The 14,927-nt window shown below is 38.5% G+C and overlaps 1 protein-coding gene across 4 annotated transcripts in view; it reads right to left on the reverse strand.

Annotated features, from left to right (window-relative positions):
• Positions 1-4,721: 4,721 nt before the first annotated feature.
• npnta (nephronectin a) overlaps positions 4,722-14,927 on the reverse strand; it is a 69,457-nt gene continuing 59,251 nt past the window's right edge. For all 4 annotated transcript variants that reach the window (XM_079812196.1, XM_079812194.1, XM_079812195.1 and 1 more), the window contains 5 exons: positions 13,720-14,160; positions 11,720-11,809; positions 10,077-10,175; positions 8,295-8,554; positions 4,722-8,199 (listed from right to left, as the gene is read on the reverse strand). In XM_079812196.1, the coding sequence (XP_079668322.1) occupies positions 8,089-8,199; positions 8,295-8,554; positions 10,077-10,175; positions 11,720-11,809; positions 13,720-14,160 (1,001 nt within the window). In that variant the 3' untranslated portion in view covers positions 4,722-8,088. The remainder of the gene's footprint in view (positions 8,200-8,294; positions 8,555-10,076; positions 10,176-11,719; positions 11,810-13,719; positions 14,161-14,927) is intronic.

Consider the following 14,927-nt stretch of genomic DNA (forward strand, 5'->3'; position numbering starts at 1 on the left):
GCTAATGGCAGCCCCATACGGATGTGGTGTTTATGGAAGTCGTACACGTTATTTTTAAAATAACGTAAAATAAATTATTTGTTTAACATTACGCACCTTTGGCGATAGAAATGATTGTAAATTAGCATAAGCCCCGTACGGTCCGCCATGCTTTATTTACATCTAGCTACCACAATTCAGGCAGTTTGGGATGACTTTGCCTGGAACTCTACAAAGTCGTGAGTCGTGGTTTGAAGTCGTGCCTTACGGGCTCAAAAACCCGCCTGGAACGCAGCATAAAACTCATAATTTATTCACCCTCATGTCGATACAAACCTGTATGACTTTTTGTTCTGTAGAACACAGAATGAGAGGTTTGCAGAATTTGCTAAACATTTTGGCACACAATGCAAGTGATGTTTGTGTAAGGAACAAACAGAAATTTGAATCATTTTTAGCTGAAATCTTCCCCTTGTTTGCATTTCATTCATATTCAAAAACGTTGCCCCAAGATGCATCTTTTCTTTAATGGATAAAAGTGGCAGGACATTTTGCATGGCATCTTTTGTGTTCCATGGATAAAAGAAAAATCGGGTTTGGAATGAAATAAGTGATGGATGATGTATATTTGATCCTTTATTCCAAATATTTGCATATGCATTACCCATCCCTTAAGGGGCGCGATACCAGACTTTTACATTAAATGAGATGTTACAAAACACCTCTGCTTCCACGGATGTAGTGAGACCCGAGATTTCAATCCAATACTGTGTTGCGAGGATGAGATGGAAAAGCCTGTTTGGTGCTAACAAATCAGGTCCTGGCAAAATATTTCAGGCTTTGCTGGAGGCAAAAGATGGAGTTATTAATGTCAACAGAATGAAAGTGCACCAAATAAAGTTGCCACTAAAAGTATGTTCTTCACTTCAACAGAACGCAAAGCATGTCTCTAGAGGTGACTGCTGCCGTTTGAACAGTACGTTCTGAACCAAATGTGCTTATTTTATTTTCCAATTTCCCCTTAGGGATCAATAAAATTTATATTTTAGATAACTGCTGGGTTTAAACTCAAAGCATGGAAAATATAAAAATACACTCATCATTCACTCGTACTGGTTGTAATGTGCCTTCAGAGGAACACAAGCAAAAATCTCTCTGTAAAAGATTTGTAAAGTTTAGTGTAAGGCAAAATATAAAAACTCACGTGTGATCTACAGTATATTATATCACAGCATGAATCTAGGAATAACTGTGTGTGTGTTTGTGTATAGTTCAGTAATGAAACTCTAGGGTGCAGGGCAGGCTAATGGGTTCTTTACATGCAACCTGCAAGCAATGTGAATTGCTCAAATTAACTCAAAATTAATGCAAATGCTTTCAAGCGCGACAAGACAAAAGAGAATGTGCTGTCTGTGAATGTCCTGACCGGTCCTGACCAAGCGGCAACCTCCCGCAGTTTCTCTTGAAGCCAATACGGAAGTGACTTAAACTGCAATTCATCAACCGGCCACTAGAGACAGGCTCCAGAAGGGAGCAGAATCTCATTGAGCCCCATGTAAAAATGCCCAACTTTAAACACAAAAAACACATGTTTACAGTCTGGTACAAATTGTGGTTTTGGTCTATATGGATAATTTTGCCCTTCATGACAACTGAAGGCCACTTTGAGTGACAGGTGGATAGCCATTTATCTGCTGTCTGTTAGTCATCATGTCACCTCAGCTCCGCCCACGTCCCGCCTCTTTGCCCATTTTCTATTATCCGGGAGTGACACGCGATGCCAAGATGGCAACGGCCAGCTCGACCCTACTTTACACTTCAAAACGGCTCTTCAGAATCCTATGGGGGACGTCACGGACACTACGTCCATATTTTTTTTACAGTCTATGGTCCTGACACATACACGACGCACAGAAAGACGTGCGCCAGAATCGAATGAACAATAACACAGAATTATGCCAAAATGCCCGTTTTGGTGAGTATTCTCATAAGAACAGTCTTAAATGAGTTAAATAACATCTTTAAGAAAAAAGCTTAAAGAGTTGTGAGAAAATGCGATGCGTGTGACAGCGTCAGATCCACGTCATGTTCAGCAGGGGCATATCTTAAAGTGACAGCAGCTTGATAAACCAGTTGATGTAATGTCTATCATTAATGTTAATCAAAGAACAAAGGTAACAGAGAAAATGAGCTTTAATAAGGATTCATCTATATTTAATTTAGTTTTTATGCTGTTAAGAAAGGTGTTTGACAACTTTATTCAATTTCTGTGTCTAACAGGAAGGAAGGCCACAGTTAAGTATGACATTTATTATTTCACGATTGTTTTAAGTTCACTTAAAATAAAAGTTATTTTTAAAGCCTAATAAATGTTGAAATTGATATAGCTTTTAATTATACTGTAATATTGAATGTTGAGATCAGTATCAGTTTTAGTATCAGTGATACTGGCCTTCATTCATAAAAGATGCCATTACAACAAGTATTTTTAAAATACTGTATTTAAGTTGTTCCTACATTAATTTGGAGAATAACTGAAATTATTACAAAAGCTGATGTTTTTAATTGCGATTAATTACAGAAATTTTTTTTTTTGATTGACAGCACTAATTATGTATTTGATACACTGCCAATTTTGTAGGTTTTCCTACTTACAAAGCATGTAGAAGTCAGACTTCTACATGCTTTGTAAGTAGAAAATACAGACTTTGAGCTCCCTCCAAAGATTCTCTATTGGGTTCAGGTCTGGAGACTGGCTAGACCAATCCAGAACCTTGAGATGCTTCTTACCGAGCCACTCCTTAGTTGCCCGGGCTGTGTGTTTCGGGTCGTTGTCATGCTGGAAGACCCAGCCTCAACCCATCTTCAATGCTCTTACTGAGGGAAGGAGGTTGTTGGCCAAGATCTGGCGATACATGGCCCCATCCATCCTCCCCTCAATACAGTGCAGTCGTCCCGTCCCCTTTGCAGAAAAGCATCCCCAAAGAATGATGTTTCCACCTCCATGCTTCACGGTTGGGATGGTGCTCTTGGGGTTGTACTCATCCTTCTTCTTCCTCCAAACACGGCGAGTGGAGTTTAGACCAAAAAGCTCTATTTTTGTCTCATCAGACCACATGACCTTCTCCCATTCCTCCTCTGGATCATCCAGATGCTCATTGGCAAACTTCAGACGGGCCTGGACATGCGCTGGCTTGAGCAGGGGGACCTTGCGTGCGCTGCAGGATTTTAATCCATGACGGCGTAGTGTGGTACTAATGGTTTTCTTTGAGACTGTGGTCCCAGCTCTCTTCAGGTCATTGACCAGGTCCTGCCGTGTAGTTCTGGGCTGATCCCTCACCTTCCTCATGATCATTGATGCCCCACGAGGTGCCCCAGACCGAGGGAGATTGACCGTCATCTTAAACTTCTTCCATTTTCTAATAATTGCGCCACCAGTTGTTGCCGTCTACAATTTTATCCCTGATGTCCTTACACAGCTCTCTGGTCTTGGCCATTGTGGAGAGGTTGGAGTCTGTTTGATTGAGTGTGTGGACAGGTGTCTTTTATACAGGTAATGAGTTCAAACAGGTGCAGTTAATAAAGGTAATGAGTGGAGAACAGGAGGGCTTCTTAAAGAAAAACTAACAGGTCTGTGAGAGCCGGAATTCTTACTGGTTGGTAGGTGATCAAATACTTATATCATGCAATAAAATGCTAATTAATTACTTAAAAATCATACAATGTGATTTTCTGGATTTTTGATTTTCCATTTCTCACAGTTGAAGTGTACCTATGATAGAATTTACAGACTTCTACATGCTTTGTAAGTTGGCAAACCTGCAAAATCGACAGTGTATCAACTACTTGTTCTCCCCACTGTATATATACATATACATTTTATATATATATATATATGGATTAGATCAAGTGTGTACGCAGTCATCAGCCAGATCCAAACAGAGGTCGGAAGAGGCATAATGGTCCTTGAATATTTGGTACAGCTGAAAAATGCATTTCTTTATGAAAATTACAGTTGTACCAAGGTTACGGCAGCTCACAACTGCCCTTTAAAATGCAGCATTTTCTTTTAATATAATTATTACTATTAACAATGGGACTTCTATTGAATTGCTTTTATAAAGAGTTCCACTGGTTCATATCAAGGTCATTATGGTAAAGAGAAGCAATACATTGGCTATTTCATGCAAGTAAAATGCAAGCAAGAGCATTTCTGTGCAAATCATTATTGAATTGAATGCAACCACTTTACTCAAGAAAGCTTTCTTGAGCGATTAACACAATTGTTCTGCACATTTCATGAATGAGACCAAGGTTTTTCAGTCAGAACAAAGCCAGAACAATATTTCTCTCTAGTATAAAAGCAAAGAGGGTCTCACTGAGGGTGACCCCGTTATCTGAACAGATCGATTCACACTAAATACCACCAATATGACTAGAAAAGTCCATTATACATGCTACGAAAAAGACAATGTGCAAGCATCGTCCCAGGGAATCAAATTAACAGTCAAATCGTTCGGTTCATTTATTTGCAGTATCCAATCTGATTCCCTAATGGAATTTGACTTCTCAGTTCTTCAAATGAAAGAGAAGATGGTTATTAATTAAAGCTGTGTGTGCAAAACAACATGATAAAAGCAATGTAGCACTTATGTCACTCGTAACTGAAAAAGCTGCACTGACCTGAAGTTATTATTCCACAAAAAGAGTACAAAAAAACACAAAAAAACAAGACATATTTTATGTTCACACTTTTTAATGTCTGGAGGTCATACTTCATCTGAATATTAAACCAAGAACTTTCATATTCAATACACAGTCTTAAAGGGTAATCAGGGTTGTGATGATCATAAAGAATGGCTGATACAGCCATTAATAAGTAAAATTCAGAACAGTTTACTGGTTTGTACTTAACAATATACGTCAATAAAATACTGGGTCGCGTGATGTAAACATTGTCCTGCATCACTTATACGATGAAGAATTCACATATATATGCACCTACAAAGCATATTTGAAATATAATATATATATATACACATGTATGAATACATTTACAATAATACACCAAAAATAGTCACTCAGATTAGCTGCAAACTGGGCTAACAAAGCACGTCGGTCAAAAAGGGGATTTTTAAGGACATCATCATCATCATTCATGTGACGAACAGCTGGGAAACTTACATTTACAATGGCATTATTATGATGGCGTCTGCAAAATATTTGAAGTGGGAGATGAATTTTACATCTACAAAATTAAAATGTACAAAAGTATATTTTCAGACTGACATTTTAGACATCTCATCCAACAGAGTGCTGCAGTGAGGACGTATTTTTGTAAGTCATTACTCCGGTTCCCTCGACAAAAACCCTATAGGATATTTCCATTGGCTTTTAACATAAGCTACGTAATAACACGCTTTGTTCCTCATAATAATCTTCACAAACGAGCCTAAATACAGTCAACAAACGGTCACATGACTTCAACATCACCATCACTAAGCTTCCGACATCTCTTTCAGTCATTATTTAAAACACATTTTCACTGAAACTTTGAGTTAAACGAGTGTGATTATAAACAGAATGAGACTGTGAAAGCAGACGACCCAGCTAACAAAAATTCTGGTTCGCTAACTTTCACTTTAATTTATCAAACGTTATTCCTGAATGTTATTTTAAATGTTTTAAAAAGGTTTTTCTTGGTTATAAGAACATCAAGGGAACATTCCATTTCAGAATTTTGCAAACATTATGGGAGTATTAAGTATTAAAGCTGCACTATGTAACTTTTCCATCCACTAGAGGTCGCCTATTCAAAACAAAGGCGTAGCTTGAGGACGCCAAGTTTGAGCGCAGAATCTTGGCACATGTGGTCTTCACCTCACAGCCGGTGGAAAAGAATCGGGATAGGACTCGGGCAGAAATCATGTTCATGGGTGTGATTATTAACGTTACTGTAGTATGAGGCAGAAGCAGGAGCAATTGTTAATAAGAAGCCTTGCGAGCAGCTGGACTGTTACTATGGCATTGTCGCCGGCGGGACTTTTATTATGCCACCGTTGCCGGCGCCATTTCTGCTTTTCCGGCCATGAGTATGAGGTAACGCAGCTCTGATTATCATATTAGATACATCTGAGTGTGTTGAAAATGATGTTATGACGTTACTCTGTGCGTTCTCGCGACGGCTGCTATGACACTTGTTCACACTGCAGTAAGAGTAAAGCGATTCTGCAAAATAAAACCGGAAACTGAGGGTAACGCAGATATGACGCAATTGACAGGCGACTTCCTCACATGTCCCGGTTCCTCGGTTAAAATAGCATTTTTCTCACGATTTACAAATAGTTGGAAACATTTGGGATATTGTAAGTACTCAACTGAACAAAGTATATAACACTGGCCTAGTGTTTTTTGGATATTTTACTGAAAAAAATTTACATAGTACACCTTTAAGTTACTTTTAAGTGTTCTCTGAACGTTCTTAAAAAAGTTGCAACATTTAAAAAAAAAAAAGTTATATGAATGTGCAAATAAAACATTTAAGAAAAAAAAAACTTTACATGAATGATGTATAAAAAATGTTTTTTGGAAAACATTTTGAGAACCTTATTTTAAAAAAAACATAAATGTTCTATTAATGTTAGTAGAAGAATGTTTGTTCATAACTTTAACTCTTTCCCTGCCAGCATTTTTTAAGTAGCCAACCACCGCCAGCATTTTTGATAGGCAGCGGCTATTTGCACAAGTGAAAATAAAATTTTCTTAGCGATAATTGTTATTTACGCTGCAAATGCAAGTGCAAATATCTGTAGATCTGTAGCATACTAAGTGAAAATAGTGATGTATCTGCAATATGTGTAAATAGTAATTAGATGCTATTTATACTTTATTTTGACAGATACATATTATTCACACCTCAGTATTGTTGTACATTAACAGAATGCAATAATAAAGTGTGCAATAATAAAGTGTAAATTATTATATTTATTACAATTATTAAATGGATGCCGTTTTAATGGGAAAATAAAAGCCCTCCCTACACCTACCCCTAACCCTACCCAATAAATACTTTTATAATTATTAAACACACATTTTGTTAGGCACTTTATTTCCACCTTTAGAACATTTTCTTCATTTTTATTGAAAGTAAATGCATTTCCGATGTGATGGTAAAAGCGAGAAGAGCGAGCTCTGCAAAAGGGTCGATCGCGTCAAAACCAAGATCCTTGAGCATTACGCTTTACTGACTACACCACTGAAGACGTTGAAATTAGTGTCTTTTTTATTCTTGTTTGGCCCAACCAGGCATTGTTAGGCAGAGCTAGTGCAACTAGCTTGCCAACAAGGCGCACTATTTGCAGATTAAATAGATACTCTGTTTTTTGAAATCTTCACAAAATTGTATTGTTGGTAAGTTTCATAAAAATAAAAAATAAACATGTTATCGCTTGTTTCTGCTTCATTTTTTCCTGTGTTTTGATCAGGAGATTCTGTACTCTTTCAGAAGATAATAATAGCGCCCCCTAACATATAACAGTGGAAACACAGAAAGCCGGAAAATTCTGTCAATGGCGGGGAAAGAGTTAAGTAATCCTAAGCCAAAGTTCTGAGAACATTCCCTGTTAGCACGGTAGTGTATAGATGTTCGGCATGGTGAAGTTTAATGTCCCCAAAAAATTCTGTAGTCCCATTTAACCACTTGTTAGCAACTGCCAATTTAAAGACAAGTAAAAGCTTTTAAAATGTCACAAGGGGGGTATTAACTAATGTACTTTATGTTGTAGAATAAAACTATCAAAATATCTTGATCTTTCGTTAACCACATTTAACCAAAAACCCACTCAGAAAACCCACTGTCTTTGGGGCGATAGAACCGGAAGTGCTAAAATGCGAACTTGTTTCCGGGTGTTGGCCTACAAAAATACGTCATCCCTACAGCTCTCAACTGAGCACATGCACTTGAAGCCATTGAGGAAGGCCAGGGGAAGTGCACCCATAACCGTACCGGGACTGACAGGAAGCTACGTCCCTTTCCGTAAGGTGTCCGTCTTCCTAGAGTCCCGTGAGTAAAGCTGGGGTTTAAAGTCTCTGTTCATGCTGTTGTCAGTGTTAAAGTCTCCTCAGATTGTGCTCTTCCTGACAAGAACCTCGTTTGAGACTCATGTCGTCCAGAGCTATTTCGCCCTTACGGCCTCTCCGTCGCTCGCCCTTCACAATCACCTGTAGTGACATAAATCAAATAACACCAACACTGTCAAATGGGGAAACTTTTCCAGACATTCACAGATGTGAGTATATTCAGTGCTGACACTTACACTCTCTAGCCCATTGCCCCAAATGGTGATCTGCGTAGACCTCCAACCGTTTCCTCCCGTTCGTCCCCAGACAGCGGGGCTGTGCTGCCGTCCCTTCTGTACGAACACCTGCAGCATTCCCACGTGGTGGCCCGCCATGTTGTGTCTGAAGGCCAGGCACAGGTTCCCCTCGTTCCAGGGCGTCGTCAGGGGGAGGATCAGCTGAGCGCCACGCCCTCCTCGCTTCTCTCCGCCCTCAGAGATCGTTAGGTACCGCCCACCTGCCAAAGAGATCATGACGGAGATAAGCTAATTAAGGGTACGATTACACAACGACGATGTACTAAAAATGGAAACGTTTTTCCTTCGCTTTTTCCGTATACAGACGACAACGTTGTAAAAACGATCCCCGTTCACACGGATCCGACTAAAGATGCTGTATTATTCATGCCAGGCCAGTAGTTGGCGACGTCACTTTATAAAGAAGCACTACACACCTATAGACTGAACATGTAATACGTATGCGCATGACGTCCCCGTTCTCAAAAACAGTTTTTGTAGCTTACACAGATAATGGTATCAGTTTCAAAAGCTTTAACTTTGAAACCCGTTTTCACAAGTTTGCATTTTCAGTCCCACAAAACGCAGCTGTAATGTAAATGAATGGCCAAAATGTTTAAAAAGTTGTTTTTAGTTGAAAACGGTGTTGTGTAAACGGACCCTGAAAGGTTGAAATTCTTGATTTAAAAAAATGCTATGTGCTTTTATTGATTCAGTTCCCACATGTGCACTGCAATAAATTAGAAATATAGCCTACACATCGGACATATGGACACAACACTTGTTAATGCTGATGGTGAGGAATTACAGTTGCAACATCTCATAATGTTCCTCAAAACAAAGTTGTCCTTGCGATGGAGGTTTGGGTAGAATGTTCCAATGTTTCATTATCAGACATGCACTCAGATTGAAATGGAAAAATCGACGCCATCGTTACTGTCTTTACAGTGTGTACAATCGAGGAAAGTGAAGGAAGGACTGAGGAAGCTAAAGTTCAGTTATGACACTGGGCGTTTAGCTTCCGATAAGTGCTGTAGCGGTAGACCAATCGTAACAGACTGAGCCATCTGACCAATCAGACTCACAGAAAGGAGTCATTTAGAGAGACTCGTTTGAGAATCATTGAACAATGTGGTGATGTGTAATGTATTTAATGAGAAAATTAAAGTGTTTTTTGATTTTTGATGCATATAAAACTGTTGTAGGAGACCTCCAAAACAAATTAGGAACCTTTAAAAAAGCATAATAAGGGTACTTCAAATATATAAATAATATATATTCTATATAAATAAAAGGAGATAACTTTGAAACTTTGCAACTGAAAAAAGCACAAATGTCAAAACTTCTAAAGGGCCCCAAAACTGCGCAGTCCTCTAGGGGTTAATGGAATGGTATGATTATTTCAGGTTGATGTCTCAACAATATTCCTGCTTCAAAAATGTATAATATTTTCAACAACAAGGGGGAAAAAATGTACCTTGAAAAAAAATAGGTTTAAAAACGTTTGCGGAAATATTTTTGTACATTATACTTAATGTTCACAGCACTTGACCTTTTAAGTCATTACAAAATGTGTTTTGAAAACATTTTAAAACTGCATACAGTGTAAAACATGAATACAAAGACTGCATTTCCATGAACATGCCACCTGTAGCACTTTTTAATTAATTTTTCTTTTCTTCATCTGAGACATTCATATTTGTCATTGACCCAATAACATTTTATTGAAAACTACAATAATACCTGAAGGATCTGCCGTTGTCTCCCAGTGAAGGTCTCCCTCTCTGTGCTGGATCCATCCACAGAGACCGTGACTAAAAGAGCAGCTCAGATGGCCTGTATCTGTGGAATATGAATATTAAATATCATTTTAGAAATTACTCTGGACACAAAAAATATATATATTTATCATGAAATTGGGAACAAAAATATTCATTGTTTTGTAACATGTATGTAACATTCACAGAACCAGTGTGGGAAAATCACTTTTTGTCATGGGGATCGTGAAGCGTTCAGAATTGAATTGAGAATGCATGAGGGAGCAAACACAGTGGAGAATTGTAATTTGAAGGAGAAATTAAATTGTCAAAGTATAATTGTCAATAAAGCATTTAATTTTCTTTATGAATTACTCATGCTATCATACACACAAAAACTGGGTTTTTCCAAAAACATTAGATGATATTAATAATTAAAAATAACATTAATTAAATGTTTTATGTTCATTACATTTAATTGACTTTCCATTTGTGGAATAAAGAATAATATAACGTACCCTAAATGTATTTATTTATTTGTTTGTTTATCTGAAAACTATGAAAGGTTGTTTCCACCATGGAATAAAAACTTTTTTCTCACAATTGTGAGATATAAACTCACAAATTCGAGTTATAAAGCCAGAATGTTTATACGTGACATAAGCTTGCATTTGCGAGAAATATACTCGCAATTCTGACTTCTTTTCTCAGAATTGTGAGATATAAAGTTATAAAGTCCAAATCTGAAAGGAAAAAACGGACTTGCATTGCAAGTTTATATCACACAATTCTGACTTTATAACTCGCAATTACCAATTTACATCACACATTTCTGAGAAAAAAGTCAGAATTGTGAGATATACATTTACAATTACCTTGTTTTTTTATTCAGTGGCAGAAACAAGCTTCCCTAGTAAACAAAGGTAGCATGCATTGTTGTAAAAAAAGTGTTAGTTTAGAGAAATATCTATTAAAAAGCAATTCACATTTATACAGGGAATAAATAGACATAATTAGACAAAATGAATTATGTGACAGCAACGCAAATGGCTTTCTTGACAGATATCAAGCCAAGGTTTATAGGTCGCCCTCCACACTGGAAGATAACAAAACGAAGCATTTGGCTGGGTGTTCATTTCACACCCTGTTTGCAAACAATAAATATATTGGTTAAGGCTCTGGGCTGGTATTCCCAGCGTTGCAGGTTCAATTCACGATGGCCATTAACTGAGATCCTCTATTATCATCATGCCCTTGAGTAACACACTGAACAGATCGCTCCAGGGAAAATGCCCTTGCAAGCAACGTAAGTGAAACTGCTAAATGAAAAGTAACTCAGAATCGTGCTATTCCGGAATTTCCCACAGGGATCAGTGAAGCGTGGGTATTTTCATGAAGGCCAAAGAAAGCTGTTCGCCTCACACCACTGATACAATTCATCTGGAGTGACATCAAAAGTCAAGATTAATACCTACAAAATGCCTGTGAGGTAAATAACAGAAAACATTGCAAATATGCAGTCTCTGTGTGTTTCCATTTGCTGTGTCTATGTCTATCTACTGACTAGTCTGCACCAATCATGAAAATCCATCCGCAATTTCAGCAAAAATAAAAGAAGCCTTCTCTTACCTGGGTCATCCTTCAGCTCCTCTTCTGTGTTGCCAAGTTCAATGTCTAAATCGATATCAAGCACATTGTTTTTCCCATGATTTCGTGGTACTAGAAGGAAAAAAGGATAACAGAGTGTAGTGATTCCCAACGAAGAGTACACAATTCATCTATTTTAAATGCATTTGTTGTTTACTATTATTACTAAAGTAACCATTTTATAAAATCAATGACCATTTATATTATAATTCACTATATTGTGATTGTAGTCAAGGGTTTGCAGGCAATCACCTAAGCCATGATTATATATCTCTGCATCTCGTCCCTCATTGCTTAATTTGAACAAATAAATGTTGAGGACAAGACAAGTTATCCCCTCAATAGTATTTAACCTATAACCGAAATATGGGCTTAATAGAGGACTGGAGACAAGTGAGTGTGTGTATATCAGATATATGGCAGGATAACAGCTGGAAGGAAGTCAAGTCTGTGATTAGTCTATTGATTTCAATTATCCCTCAAGCCTTTGCTTGTGACAGCACTATGTACAGCCATCCAATAGAAACAATGTCCTCACAGCTAATAAGAACATGTAGTAAACCAACTTCACCCTAAGGTCATTTACAAACACGGTAGGTGTTTGTGTTGGGGCTATACAACTTTGACATGATCGTTATGGTTTCTAATTGATTAAGTAGATCATAATTATATTTAAACCCTAGATGTCTATTTGCCTTATTTCCCCACTGTTTCAGAGCCATCACTATTTATTAGGGCTATTGTGAGCCCTCGGAGGCAGTGCGGGGTAACTGATTTATGTCCTGAGGCAGGGCCGACTGGTAATGTGATCTCTCTAGGTGAGTCTTCTGTTTTCATTAGGCGCTGTCATCTGGATAGGAGGCTTTGGGAATGCAATTTGCTTTCCTGAAAAATCTGGTTTCGCCTTGAGAGGAGCCCGAGAGATACCCAAAAAAGAGCTTATGGACATGAAGGATACAACATAGTCCTTTGGGCCAGGAAATGGTTTTCTTGGATGGATTCAAAGACCTTTATGACCCTGTCCCAAAGGGTGCACTTAACGGTCCTCGTCTGAATTCACACATTGCTTACCTCATGGACAGTTGCGTAGACTAGTGCAAGCTCAGCAAAGAGTACATTGAGGCCGTATAGTAGCAAAGGGACCACTTGTGAGCATGCTTCTGGATCATAAAATGATATGGGACAACCTACAGTCTCAGACTTCACATGAGTAAAGGCCATAAGACTACATCATAAATACACAGGAAAGAGCCTTTAGAGAATGTTTTTGCAAATATTTTGGAAACTCTCATAGCAGCTATTTTCTAGCTCTAATCGACTTGAAAGTGGAAAGACTCGTGAAATCAAAATGTTTGGAAAAACAAACGTTTCAGTAACGTTGCAAATTACCTATAATATCTGACTAAATTGGCATGGTTTTGCTTATTTGGCTCAAAAAACTTCTAGGTTGTTCCAACTTATGCAGGGTCCATTATACAGAGCTTTAGAGTGTCCAATCCTGCTCTTGGAGAACCGTAACCCACAGAGTTTAGATCCAACCCTAATTAAACGCACCTGAGCCAGCTAATCAAGGTCTTCAGGATTACTAGAATCTTCCAGGCAGGACATCTTGGAGCTAAACTCTGCAGGACATTGGCCCTTCAGGACCAGGATTGGACACCCCTGGTTCAGCTGCATGTTATGGTTAACACATCTCAACTAATCCAAGTCTTCAGGATCACTAGAAACTTAAAGGTAAGAGGGTTGGGAAAGATTTTTCCCATGCATATTTCGCAACGGGTTCAAGTTGGTCATGCCGTTTTGCCATACATTTACCAATAGAAAGATCTTGTGTAAGCTTATACAGTGCTACACTACTGACAATAGACAACAAACCATTTTTGCCCACAAAATGCTGTTGACATTTTTGCTAAAGACAGAGGAATTGTGAAAACATGTATAAAAAATAATGAATAATATAAAAAAAAAGTACATTTACTTACTGTGAACATCACCTCTTTGTTTTTGGGTAATGTCTTTGATGCTGTTATCAATTGGCGTCACAAACGGGATTAAAGGCCTGCGTGTTGGGATAAAGGGAACCACCGCTGTAACCACCGGGGCTTTTGTGGTAGTTCTGGTGGTGGGACGGGACGGGACCTTAGGTTTGGTTGTCACCACAACAGGCGGTTTCCGTGTCGGTATGAGAGGCCTACGGGTGGTGGTCGCTGGGACTCTCGCTGGAGGGGTGACTTTTTTGGTTGGAGGAGATTTGGTGGTGGTTGCTGTTGTAGGTGAAATCCGTTTGGCTGTCACTGGTGGTCTGATAGTTGTGGTGGTCCTCTTCTGGTCAGAGCCTGGAATTTTGTTGCCCCCTTTGTTGTTATTGCTGCTTGGCGTGGTCTTTCCAGGTCGTGGAGGGTCAATAACCACCTTTGGGATAGCTAAAGGAGAACAAACACGATTTTTCGTTTAATTTGAAGTTAACATGAAATTAAAATTAAGTCTCAACCTATTTTTATTCTCGTGTTGAATAGGTCTTATCTGGTTTAAGCCTTTTTGGCAATTCTGCGACTAAGTTAGGCTCAAGTAGAAACGTCATTATTCATTTTTTAAATTAAACTGAAAAGGACACTTTTAGCTCATATGTACAATGAATGCACGAAAGTCATCCATCACATTCAAAATCAATACCAGAAGCGTAGACCCTCGTGCTTGTGTCATTCTTAAAGAGGGAACACTAAAGGAATGAATGCGACAATGCTATCTCAGGTTTCACAGGAGCTTTGATATGCGATTCCCAAAAAGGCAGTAATTCAACCCTTTCAGCACTTCTGGAGTCACACCTGGCTAAAAGTTTTCAGAACAGATGCTAAGCAGGGACTGCCTCATTGGTTTAACAATGATTAAATCAGGTGCCAGACTCACAACAACTGTATTTTTGTCCACTTAACAAATAATAACACGATTGAGCAGGTTGCAACGATGCATGCATAATGCTACATACAGTACATAAAGCCACTTTAAAGTTCAGGTTTGTAAGAGCAGTAGAGAGTGCACGAGAAGAGCGTGCAGTTGTGATGTCATTTGATGCTCACGGTGAACCTCTCTTTGTTAAAGGAGGTTAAAAACATGGCAGCTATCAACCTCAAGTCACTCCTGACTAAAGGCAGAGCAGACAAAAGAATTCCAGACAGGGAGGTGATACGCA

The sequence above is a fragment of the Gobio gobio genome, assembly GCF_949357685.1.
Source record: "Gobio gobio genome assembly, chromosome: 3".
Lineage (NCBI taxonomy): Eukaryota > Metazoa > Chordata > Actinopteri > Cypriniformes > Gobionidae > Gobio > Gobio gobio.